General features: G+C 47.2%; 1 protein-coding gene across 1 annotated transcript; it reads left to right on the top strand.

Annotated features, from left to right (window-relative positions):
• Positions 1-331: 331 nt before the first annotated feature.
• LOC129841967 (dihydropyrimidinase-related protein 1-like) lies at positions 332-10,083 on the top strand. Its single transcript, XM_055910331.1, has 8 exons — positions 332-1,065; positions 4,319-4,407; positions 4,683-4,867; positions 5,216-5,381; positions 7,336-7,396; positions 7,671-7,751; positions 9,163-9,231; positions 9,697-10,083. The coding sequence occupies exons 1-8, from the start codon at positions 688-690 to the stop codon at positions 9,778-9,780; spliced, it is 1,113 nt and encodes a 370-aa protein (XP_055766306.1). The 5' UTR covers positions 332-687; the 3' UTR covers positions 9,781-10,083.
• The last annotated feature ends 2,602 nt before the right edge of the window (positions 10,084-12,685 follow it).

The raw sequence follows: 12,685 nt of genomic DNA, 5'->3' as shown, positions 1-12,685 counted from the left end.
GGGGGAGAAAGAGGAGAGAAGGAGGTGGGGAGATTCGGGGAGAAAGAGGGATACAGAGAGGGATAGAGGGAGGGGGAGAAAGAGGAGAGAAGGAGGTGGGGAGATTCGGGGAGAAAGAGGGATACAGAGAGGGATAGAGGGAGGGGGAGAAAGAGGAGAGAAGGAGGTGGGGAGATTCGGGGAGAAAGAGGGATACAGAGAGGGATAGAGGGAGGGGGATGAAGGGGGTAAAGAGGGTGGAAGAGAGAGAGGAGAGAAGGAGGTGGGGTGGGGGTGTCTGCAGAACTCCAGTCCTTCATCTCCAACTCCAGTCCTTCATCTCCAACTGGCTCCAGCTGTGACACAGTGCTCGCTCTCTCTCCCTTTCTCTCACTCTCTCGTTCTCTCACTCTCTCTCTTTCTCCCTCTCTCTCCCTCTCTCTCTCTCTCTCTCTCTCTCTCTCTCTCTCTCTATCTCTCTCCCACTCTGGCTCCGATAGAAACTAGAGCACTACATCATCATCATCATAATCGTCCTCTCCTCTAGACGCATCAAAGTTCACGTCGCACCAAAACACAGGTGCTTTGCAGCGCGAGACCGTCGACAACCGGGTTAAAAAAGACTGTCCCATTTAACCGATCTGATCTGAAACCTTTTTACATCCACAGTTGTTGTTTTTATTAATGTGAGTAGATACGGTCGTTATCATGTCTGACTGCAGGAGGCAGTGGAACCGGGAGAACGAGCTGCCGGTCTACCTGGCAGGAACGGTTACAACCGGGCCGAACCAACGGAAATCCTACGGGATGTTTTCCTCAGCGGATGGCGCCTGCGACAGTAAGACTGTAGACTGTGATAACTTTCCCGCGGGAAGGAGAGGAACCAGGAATCCCAGGAGCGTCAGCCGGGACAGACTCCTCGACCACTCTGACGGCGACGTTCCTGAGACGGCTAGTGAGGCCAGTGAGGTCCGGGGGTTCGGTTCTCAGGTCAGCTCACCCGGAGAGAGAGAGGATGTGAGGCCGGGGGTGGAGATTGAGTACCAGGCAGGGAGGCAGTGTCACTCCGGTCAGAAGAATGGAAAGGTAGGGGAAAAGTGATTTCTCTCGCCCATGTTGATTAAAAGTAGGGCAGATCGCTTGTGGATGATACATGTCCATGTGTAGCTTACTCTGTTCTTGCACTGCAGTGACGTCAGCTAGGCTGTTCCTAAAATAGGCTACGCAGATTTCTCTAGGCTGACCCATATCACCTGAACCGGTGACGGCCAGGTAGCCTATTAGGCTACGTGTGGTGATGAATTGAACAGCGCCGTTTTGACAGCTATCCCAGCTTCTGTCCCACACACTCACACACACACACACACGCGCACACGGAACATCGCGGCTGCTCTGACTGCACTGCACGCGAAGACAAAAGGAGGTACTGCAGCTAGAGCGTTCCTTCCGCCTCTGAGTTCACTGGCTGCGGGAAAAGAGAGAGAGAGAGAGAGCATGTCCAGTACCGACCACCAGGGGAATGGTATCCCCCACCTTCCGGTAAGACTCCCACCGTGCGGGGCTGGCAGCCGGACGGGCTGGCTGGCTGTCTAGCGCAGAATAGCCATTGTGTTCGGTCAATAGAAGAACAAACGGCGCTGTCCATTTCAGTACTACATTCTTAGCCTCAACTTGTCGCCGCTGGAGGTTCCTAGGTCGACTATAGGCTGACAAAAAGGAGCCAGTTTTGGGTTTCTTATATTCTGTTCTACAGAGGAAACAATAATTGTAGCCCAGACTAAAGGAACGCTGAGGTTGTCCAGGGCGACAGGGCGGTACTGCTGCTGCTACCAAGCTGTAGCCTCGGCTAGATAAATCCCTGCTCCTGATACCGTTAGCGGGGATTACATTCTTAGTGTCGGAGAATGATAGCAAGCAGTTTGAGTAGAAGGCCTGTGTGATGTCCGCCCGGGCCCAGTCTCCCCATGCGAGACAGCCAGGCCGCATAATGATACACCTCAATCACGGAGATCATTTTTTGAGCATTTCTGCCGCGACGTGTCAAGTCAATGCGTCTGTTCTCTGCCCTGTTTCTTTCTGACATGCTTGAGTTGTTATCAGGGATTTACACTGAGTGATAATCTGACGTTGTATGTAGTGCTGCAGGTTGGAAGGAGCAAAACAATAGTCTGGACTCTGGGGGGGAGAGAGAAAGAGACATAAATAGAGAGAGAGAGAGAGAGAGAGAGAGAGAGAGAGAGAGAGAGAGAGAGAGAGACAGAAATAGAGAGATTTTTCATTTTAAATTTACAGATAGCCAGGGGAACACTCCAACACTCAGACATCATAATTTTCAAACTAAGCATTTGTGTTTAGTGAGTCCACCAGATCAGAGGCAGTAGGGAGGACCAGGCCTGGCCTGGGTCCAGATCAGAGGCAGTAGGGAGGACCAGGCCTAGCCTGGGTCCAGATCAGAGGCAGTAGGGAGGACCAGGCCTAGCCTGGGTCCAGATCAGAGGCAGTAGGGAGGACCAGGCCTAACCTGGGTCCAGATCAGAGGCAGTAGGGAGGACCAGGCCTAGCCTGGGTCCAGATCAGAGGCAGTAGGGAGGACCAGGCCTAGCCTGGGTCCAGATCAGAGGCAGTAGGGAGGACCAGGCCTGGGTCCAGATCAGAGGCAGTAGGGAGGACCAGGCCTGGGTCCAGATCAGAGGCAGTAGGGAGGACCAGGCCTGGGTCCAGATCAGAGGCAGTAGGGAGGACCAGGCCTAGCCTGGGTCCAGATCAGAGGCAGTAGGGAGGACCAGGCCTAGCCTGGGTCCAGATCAGAGGCAGTAGGGAGGACCAGGCCTAGCCTGGGTCCAGATCAGAGGCAGTGGGGAGGACCAGGTCTAGCCTGGGTCCAGATCAGAGGCAGTACGGAGGACCAGGTCTAGCCTGGGTCCAGATCAGAGGCAGTAGGGAGGACCAGGCCTGGGTCCAGATCAGAGGCAGTAGGGAGGACCAGGCCTAGCCTGGGTCCAGATCAGAGGCAGTAGGGAGGACCAGGCCTGGGTCCAGATCAGAGGCAGTAGGGAGGACCAGGCCTGGGTCCAGATCAGAGGCAGTAGGGAGGACCAGGCCTAGCCTGGGTCCAGATCAGAGGCAGTAGGGAGGACCAGGCCTGGGTCCAGATCAGAGGCAGTAGGGAGGACCAGGCCTGGGCCCAGATCAGAGGCAGTAGGGAGGACCAGGCCTGGGTCCAGATCAGAGGCAGTAGGGAGGACCAGGCCTGGGTCCAGATCAGAGGCAGTAGGGAGGACCAGGCCTAGCCTGGGTCCAGATCAGAGGCAGAAGGGAGGACCAGGCCTAGCCTGGGTCCAGATCAGAGGCAGTAGGGAGGACCAGGCCTGGGTCCAGATCAGAGGCAGTAGGGAGGACCAGGCCTAGCCTGGGTCCAGATCAGAGGCAGTAGGGAGGACCAGGCCTAGCCTGGGTTCAGATCAGAGGCAGTAGGGAGGACCAGGCCTAGCCTGGATCCAGATCAGAGGCAGTAGGGAGGACCAGGCCTGGGTCCAGATCAGAGGCAATAGGGAGGACCAGGTAGGGATGAAATGTTACAAGCAGAGAGTCAGAGCGATGCTCCAAACAGTCGTATCTCCATGGTAACACTTCAGCCAGTAGACGTTAGGCTACAGCACCGGGGAAGATAGACGGCTAGGTTGCCATGGAGACGTAACATCTTTCTCCCGGGGTAGGGCGCTATCTGCAGCTGTGTATCCTTGATGACGGGAGATGGCAGAAGATCAGGACGCCCTTTCAAAGGAAAACACATCCTTCCTGTTCCTATAGTTGCTGTTTCAATAAATTATTATCAATAATCTAATAATATCATGACTGAAAACAGTCTCTCTCTCTCTCTCTCTCTCTCTCTCTCTCTCTCTCTCTCTCTCTCTCTCTCTCTCTCTATCTCTCTCTCTCCTATCTTCCCCCCCCCTCTCTCTCTCTCTCTCTCTCTCTCTCTCTCCTATCTTTCCCTCTGTCTCGCTCACTCCTCTCTTCCTCTCTCTCTCTCGTCTCTCTTCCTCTCTCTCTCGCTCACTCTCTCTCTCCTCTCTCCCTGCCTCTCTCTCTCCTCCCTCTCTCCCTGCCTCTCTCTCTCTCCCTGCTTCTCCCCCCATATATCTCCCTGCCTCTCTCTCTCCTCTCTCCCTGCCTCTCTCTCTCCTCTCTCCCTGCCTCTCTCTCTCCTCCCTCCCTGCCTCTCTCTCTCCTCTCTCCCTGCCTCTCTCTCTCCTCTCCCCCCCACCTCTCTCCTCCCTCCCTGCCTCCCCCTTCCCCCCCCTCCCCCCTCTCCCCCCTCCCTCCATCCTGTGTGCAGAGTGAGAGGTTGCTGATTAAAGGGGGTCGTGTGGTGAATGACGACATGTCTCAGTATGCAGACGTCTATGTGGAAGATGGCCTTATAAAGTAGGTACATGGGAGAATCTCAAAATGCATTTCCTTGATTCCTCACTTCCTCTATCCTCGCCTCCTCCTCTCATCTCTCCTAACCCTCTTCTCTCTCCCTCTTACCTCCCCCATCCCCTCCTCACTCCCTCTGCCACCCCTCAAACCTCTGATCTCTCCGAACCCTCTTCTCTCCCCCCCTACCTCCCCTCCCCCTCCTCACTCGCTCTGCCACCCCTCAAACCTCTGATCTCTCCTAACCCTCTTCCCTCTCCTCCTCCCCCTCTCCTCTATAGACAGGTGGGTGATAACCTGGAGGTACCTGATGATGTGAGGGTGCTGGAGGTTAATGGAGGTCTGGTGATACCTGGAGGTATAGATGTGAACACCTGTCTGATGAAGCCTCACCTGGGTTGTCCACCTGTAGACGACTTCTACCTGGGCAGCAGGGCGGCGCTGGCTGGGGGCACCACCATGATCAGTGAGTGGACACACACGCACACACACACACACGCACACACCCATACACACACACACACACACGCACTGGCACGCAGCACACACACACGCACGCACGCACGCACGCACGCACGCACGCACACACACACACACACACACACACACACACACACACCTCACACACACACACACCCACACACACACACACACCCACACACACCAACCAACCGCACGCACGCACGCACGCACGCACGCACGCACACACACACACACACACACACACACACACACACACACACACACACACACACACACACACACACACACATATAAAGTTGAAACTTGAACCTTTAACCTCTGACCCCTCCAGTTGACCATGTGACTCCTCAGCTGGGTGACAGCCTGCTGGAAGCGTTTGAGCGCTGGCAGGAGTCAGCTGACAGGAAGTGTTGCTGTGACTACTCGCTGCACGTCGACCTGCCGCACTGGCACCAGGGGGTCAAGGATGAGCTGGAGGTTCTGGTGCAGGAGAAAGGTAGGCTCATTGATCACCTGATCGGTTGATTGGATCCGTGTCTCCTGTCTTTTCTTCTGCTCTCTCTCTCTTCTCCCCCTCCCTCTCCACCCCTCCCCCCCTCTCTCTCTCTTTCCCTACATTCTGTCTCCTCTCTTTCAATACAATTTCAATTTAAGGACTTTATTGGCATGGAAAACACTTGTTAACATTGCCAAAGCAAGTGAAGTAGATAATAAACAAAAGTGAAATAAACAATACAAATTAACAGTAACTCACAGAAGTTCCAAAAGAATAAAGACATTACAAATGTCATATTATGTATATATACAGTGTTGTAACGATGTACAAATGGTTAAAGTACAAAAAGGGCAAATAAATAAACATAAATATAGGTTGTATTTACAATGGTGTTTGTTCTTCACTGGTTGCCCTTTTCTTGTGGCAACAGGTCACACATCTTGCTGCTGTGATGTCACACTGTGGAATTTCACCCAGTAGATATGGGAGTTTATCAAAATTGGGTTTGTTTTTTCGAATTATTTGTGGGTCTGTGTGATCTAAAGGAAATATGTGTCTCTAATATGGTCATACATTTGGCAGGAGGTTAGAAAGTGCAGCTCAGTTTCCACCTCATTTTGTGGGCAGTGAGCACATAGCCTGTCTTCTCTTGAGAGCCATGTCTGCCTACAGTGGCCTTTCTCAATAGCAAGGCTATGCTCACTGAGTCTGTACATAGTCAAAGCTTTCCTTAAGTTTGGGTCAGTCACAGTGGTCAGGTATTCTGCCACAGTGTACTCTCTGTTTAGGGCCAAATAGCATTCTAGTTTGCTCTGTTTTTGTGTTAATTCTTTCCAATGTGTCAAGTAATTATCTTTTTGTTTTCTGATGATTTGGTTGTGTTTAATTGTGTTCCTGTCCTGGGGCTCTGTGGGGTGTGTTTGTGTTTGTGAACAGAGCCCCAGGACCAGCTTGCTTAGGGGACTCTTCTTCAGGTTCATCTCTCTGTAGGTGAGGGCTCTGTGGGGTGTGTTTGTGTTTGTGAACAGAGCCCCAGGACCAGCTTGCTTAGGGGACTCTTCTTCAGGTTCATCTCTCTGTAGGTGAGGGCTCTGTGGGGTGTGTTTGTGTTTGTGAACAGAGCCCCAGGACCAGCTTGCTTAGAGGACTCTTCTCCAGGTTCATCTCTCTGTAGGTGATGGCTTTGTTATGGAAGGTTTGGGAATCGCTTCCTTTTAGGTGGTTGTAGGATTTAACATCTTTTTTTCTGGATTATCGGGTGTCGGCCTAATTTTGCTCTGCATGCATTATTTGGCGTTTTAGGGAGGATATTTTTGCAGAATTCTGCATGCAGAGTCTCAATTTAATGTTTGTCCCATTTTGTGAAATCTTGGTTGGTGAGCGGACCCCAGACCTCACAACCATAAAGGGCAATGGGTTCTATAATTGTTTCAAGTATTTTTTGCAAGATCTTAATTGGTATGTTCAATTTTATGCTTCTTTTGATGGCATAGAAGGCCCTTCTTGCCATGTCTCTCAGATCATTCCCTGCTTTGTGGAAGTTAGCTGTGGCACTGATGTTTAGGCCGAGGTATGTATCGTTTTTTGTGTGCTCTAGGGCAACAGTGTCTAGATGGAATTTATATTTGTGGTCCTGGCGACTGGACCTTTTTTGGAACACCATTATTTTAGTCTAACAGATCTGTCTCTCTCTCTCTCTCTCTCTCTCTCTCTCTCTCTCTCTCTCTCTCTCTCTCTCTCTCTCTCTCTCTCTCTCTCTCTCTCTCTCTCTCTCTTCTCTCTCTCTCTCTCTCTCTCTCTCTCTCTCTCTCTCTCTCTCTCTCTCTCTCTCTCTCTCTCTCTCTCTCTCTCTCTCTCGCTCTCTCTCTCTCTCTCTCTCTCTCTCTCTCTCTCTCTCTCTCTCTCTCTCTCTCTCTCTCTCTCTCTCTCTCTCTCTCTCTCTCTCTCTCTCTCTCTATCAACTCATTCCAGGTGTATATGTCCTATAAGGATTCGTTTCAGATGACTGACTCTCAGGTTGGTTGTATATCATATTGACATGTGTATTATAATGATATGCTACACAGTGGTACATTTAAATATTTCTACTCCATCTGCAGTAACGATAATTATCTCTTTCCATCCATTTTCTCCCACTCACAACTAACCCCCCCCCCTCTCTCTCTCTCTCTCTCTCTCTTTCCTCTCTCCTCTCTCTCCCCTTCTCCCCCCTGTCTCTCTCCCCCCTCTCTCTCTCCCCGCTCTCTCTCTCCCCCTCCCTCCCCTCCCACTCTCGCTCTGTCTCTCTTAGTTGTATGAGGTGTTCTCCTTCCTGAAGGAGTTGGGGGCTGTGGTGATGCTGCATGCTGAGAACGGAGACCTCATTGCTCAGGTACCCAGTCTTACAGTCATAACCCCATTATAACCCAGTCCTACAGTCATAACCCCATTATAACCCAGTCCTACAGTCATAACCCCATTATAACCCAGTCCAACAGTCATAACCCCATTATAACCCAGTCCTACAGTCATAACCCCATTATAACCCAGTCCAACAGTCATAACCCCATTATAACCCAGTCCTACAGTCATAACCCCATTATAACCCAGTCCTACAGTCATAACCCCATTATTACCCAGTCCAACAGTCATAACCCCATTATAACCCAGTCCTACAGTCATAAACCCATTATAACCCAGTCCTACAGTCATAACCCCATTATAACCCAGTCCTACAGTCATAACCCCATTATAACCCAGTCCTACAGTCATAACCCCATTATAACCCAGTCCTACAGTCATAACCCCATTATAACCCAGTCCTACAGTCATAACTCCATTATAACCCAGTCCTACAGTCATAACCCCATTATAACCCAGCCCTACAGTCATAACCCCATTATAACCCAGTCCTACAGTTATAACCCCATTATAACCCAGCCCTACAGTCATAACCCTATTATAACCCAGTCCTACAGTCATGACCCCATTATAACCCAGTCCTACACTCATAAACCCATTATAACCCAGTCCTACACTCATAAACCCATTATAACCCAGTCCTACAGTCATAACCTCATTATAACCATGTCCTACAGTCATGACCCCATTATAACCCAGTCCTACACTCATAAACCCATTATAACCCAGTCCTACAGTCATAACCTCATTATAACCATGTCCTACAGTCATAACCCCATTATAACCCAGTCCTACAGTCATAAACCCATTATAACCCAGTCCTACAGTCATAACCCCATTATAACCCAGTCCTACAGTCATAACCCCATTATAACCCAGTCCTACAGTCATAACCCCATTATAACCCAGTCCTACAGTCATAACCCCATTATAACCCAGTCCTACAGTCATAACCCCATTATAACCCAGTACTTCAGTCATAACCCCATTATAACCCAGTCCTACAGTCATAACCCCATTATAACCCAGTCCTACAGTCATAAACCCATTATAACCCAGTCCTACAGTCATTCCCTCATTATAACCCAGTCCTGCTGTCATGACCCCATTATAACCCAGTCCTACAGTCATAAACCCATTATAACCCAGTCCTACAGTCATAACCCCATTATAACCCAGTCCTACAGTCATGACCCCATTATAACCCAGTCCTACAGTCATGACCCCATTATAACCCAGTCCAACAGTCATAAACCCATTATAACCCAGTCCTACAGTCATAACCCCAATATAACCCAGTCGTAACACATTAATAATAAGGTCATGATATTTATGATAATAAAATGATAAATATGATGATGATGGTGTTTGTTCTGGTCCAGGAACAGAGTAAGGTCCTCAGCATGGGAATCACTGGACCAGAGGGACACTCCCTGAGCCACCCTGAAGAGGTGATTTGACTGTGTGTGTCCTTATGTGTGTGTGTGTGTGTGTGTGTGTGTGTGTGTGTGTGTGTGTGTGTGTGTGTGTGTGTGTGTGTGTGTGTGTGTCCTTGTGTGGGTGTGACTGTGTGTGTGTGTGTGTGTGTGTGTGTGTGTGTGTGTGTGTGTGTGTGTGTGTGTGTGGTGTCCTTGTGTGTGTGTGTGTGGCTGTGTGTGTGTGTGTGTGTGTGGTGTGTGTGTGTGTGTGTGTGTGTGTGTGTGTCCTTATGTGTGTGTGTGACTGTGTGTGTGTGTGTGTGTGTGTGTGTGTGTGTGTGTGTGTGTGTGTGTCGTGCGTGCGTGCTTGTGTGTGTTCATATATGTGTGTGTGTGTGTGTGTGTGTGTGTGTGTGTGTGTGTGTGTGTGTGTGTGTGTGTGTGTGTGTGTGTGTGTGTGTGTGTGTGTGTGTGTGTCCATCTCTTAAAACTTCTTAGGGCTGCAATCCCGTTAATGGGATCGATATGACAAGAGCCAGTGAAAGTTCACGGCGCCAAATTCAAACAACAGAAATCTCATAATTAAAATTCCTCAAACATACAAGTATCTTATACTGTTTTAAAGGTAATTTTGTTGTTAATCCCACCACAGTGTCCGATTTCAAAAAGGCTTTACAGCGAAAGCACCATAAACGATTATGTTAGGTCACCGCCAAATCACAGAAAAACACAACCATTTTTCCAGCCAAAGACAGGAGTCACAAAAAGCAGAAATAGAGATAAAATTAATCACTAACCTTTGATGATTTTCATCAGATGACATTCATAGGACTTCATGTTACACAATACATGTATGTTTTGTTCGGTAAAGTTCATATTTATATATGTATATGATATTTATAAAAAATCTCAGTATACATTGGCACTTTATTTTCAGTAGTTCCAAAACATCCGGTGATTTTGCAGAGAGCCACATCAATTTACAGAAATACTCATCATAAACGTTGATCAAAGAGCTGTTATACATGGAATTTTAGATCCACTTCTCCTTAACCTGTCTAGGATCAGCGTGGCGCTAGCGGCACTCCCCCCCCCCCCCCACTGAAAAACCAGTGCCGCGAAATTCAAAAAAAATATTTTTTTAAAATATTTAACTTTCACACATTAAAGTCCAATACAGCTAATGAAAGACACAGATCTTATGAATCCAGTCAACATTTCCGATTTTTAAAATGTTTTACAGGGAAGACACAATATGTAAAGATGTACATCTATTACCTAAAAACACATTAGCATATTCCACCATCTTTTATTTGTCCACCAACACCAGTAGCCATCACCAATTCGGCTAAACTAAGATATTTATAGCCCCTAACCACACAAAAAAACTCATTAGATGACAGTCTGATAACATATTTATGGTATGGGATAGGTTTTGTTAGAAAAAAGTGCATATTTCAGGTATATGGCATAGTTTACAATTGCACCCACCATCACAAATGGACTAGAATAATTACAATGAGCAACGTGTTTACCTAACTACTAATCATCAAACATTTCGTAAAAATACACAGCATACACGAATCGAAAGACACAGATCCTGTGAATACAGACAATATTTCAGATTTTCTAAGTGTCTTACAGCGAAAACACAATAAATCGTTATATTAGCTTAGCACATAGCAATTAGCAGCCCAGCATTGATTCTAGCCAAAGTGAGCGATAAAAGTCAACATCGCCAAAAGATATTAATTTTTTCACTAACCTTCTCAGAATTCTTCCGATGACACTCCTGTAACATCACATTACAACATGCATATACAGTTTGATCGAAAATGTTTATATTTAGCCACCAAAATCATGGTTAGACAATGTGAAATGTAGACAAGCTGGTAAAGAAAACGTCCTTGCGCCACTTAGACAGTGATCTACTCTTATACATAAATACTCATAAACGTGACTAAAAAATATAGGGTGGACAGGGATTGATAGACAATTTAATTCTTAATACAATTGCGTTATTACATTTTTTAATTTATCCTTACTTTTCAATACAGTTTGCGCCAAGCGAAGCTACGTCAAAAAACATGGCGTCCTAAGCCACTAAAATGTTTCGACAGAAACACGATTTATCATAATAAAAATGTCCTACCTTGAGCTGTTCTTCCATCAGTATCTTGGGCAAAGGATCCTTTCTTGGGAGAAATCGTCTTTTGGTGGAAAGCTGTCCTCTTGCCATGTGGAAATGTCAACTACGTTCGGGATGAACTGAAAAGCGTGCCCAACTTTTCACATCGTTGCAAAAATAAATGTCCCAAAATCGCACTAAACGGATATAAATTGCTATAAAACGCTTTAAATTAACTACTTTGTGATGTTTGTAACTCCTATAACGAGTGAAAAGATGACCGGAGAAATATAACAGGCTAAACTAACGCTTGGAACAGGAGAGGGTCGGTGTCTTCCACGCGCGTTACGCAGCAAGAAAAGACTTGCTAGCTAAAGGTTTTTTTCATTTGTAGGGCCTGTGAACGAGCAATCGAGCCCGTTGGAATCGTCATCACGTAAAGGCATCCAGGGGAAGACGTAAGAAGTGTCCGTATAGTCATAGCAACGACAGTGCCCGTTTAAATGACTTCAGAAAAGTGGCCAACGTTTCTCAAATCTGACTCCATGTCAGGGAAATTGCTGTAGAATGGGCTCTGTTCCACTTAGAGACAAAATTTCAACTCCTATAGAAACTATAGACTGTTTTCTATCCAATAATAATAATAATATGCATATTGTACGATCAAGGATTTTGTGGGAAGCCGTTTAAAAAATTAGCCACATTAGCATAAATAGTCTAAACAGCGCCCCCATCCCCAACAGGTTAATGCAACCGCTGTGTCAGATTTCAAAAAAGCAAACCATGCAATAAAATGAGGTCGGCACTCAGAGCCCAAACAAGACACCCGCCATGTTGGAGTCAACAGAAGTCAGAAATAACATTCTAAATATTCACTTACCTTTGATAATCTTCATCAGAATGCACTCCCAGGAATCCCAGTTCCACAATAAATGTTTGATTTGTTCAGTAATGTCCATCATTTCTGTCCAAATAGCTACTTTTGTTAGCGCGTTTGGTAAACAAATCCAAAGTCACGAAGCACGTTCACTAAAACCTGACGAAATGTCAAAAAGTTCCGTAAAAGTCAGTAGAAACATGTCAAATTATGTATTGAATCAATCTTTAGAATATTTTTAGCCTTTCTGAACCACCCATCCCGGATCCGGGATAATTGTCATCAGCAACGCTGAATAGCATAGCGCAACAGTCAAATAATATTACAAAAAAATATTAATATCATGAAATCACAAGTGCAATATTGCAAAACACAGCTTAGCCTTTTGTTAATCCACCTGTCGTCTCTGTCACGCCCTGGCCTTAGTATTCTTTGTTTTCTTTATTATTTTAGTTAGGTCAGGGTGTGACATGGGGAATGTT

Source organism: Salvelinus fontinalis, unplaced genomic scaffold, assembly GCF_029448725.1.
Source record: "Salvelinus fontinalis isolate EN_2023a unplaced genomic scaffold, ASM2944872v1 scaffold_0005, whole genome shotgun sequence".
NCBI classification, from domain to species: domain Eukaryota; kingdom Metazoa; phylum Chordata; class Actinopteri; order Salmoniformes; family Salmonidae; genus Salvelinus; species Salvelinus fontinalis.
The sequence above is the reverse complement of the archived record's forward strand: the minus strand, read 5'-3'. Positions and strand labels throughout refer to the sequence as shown.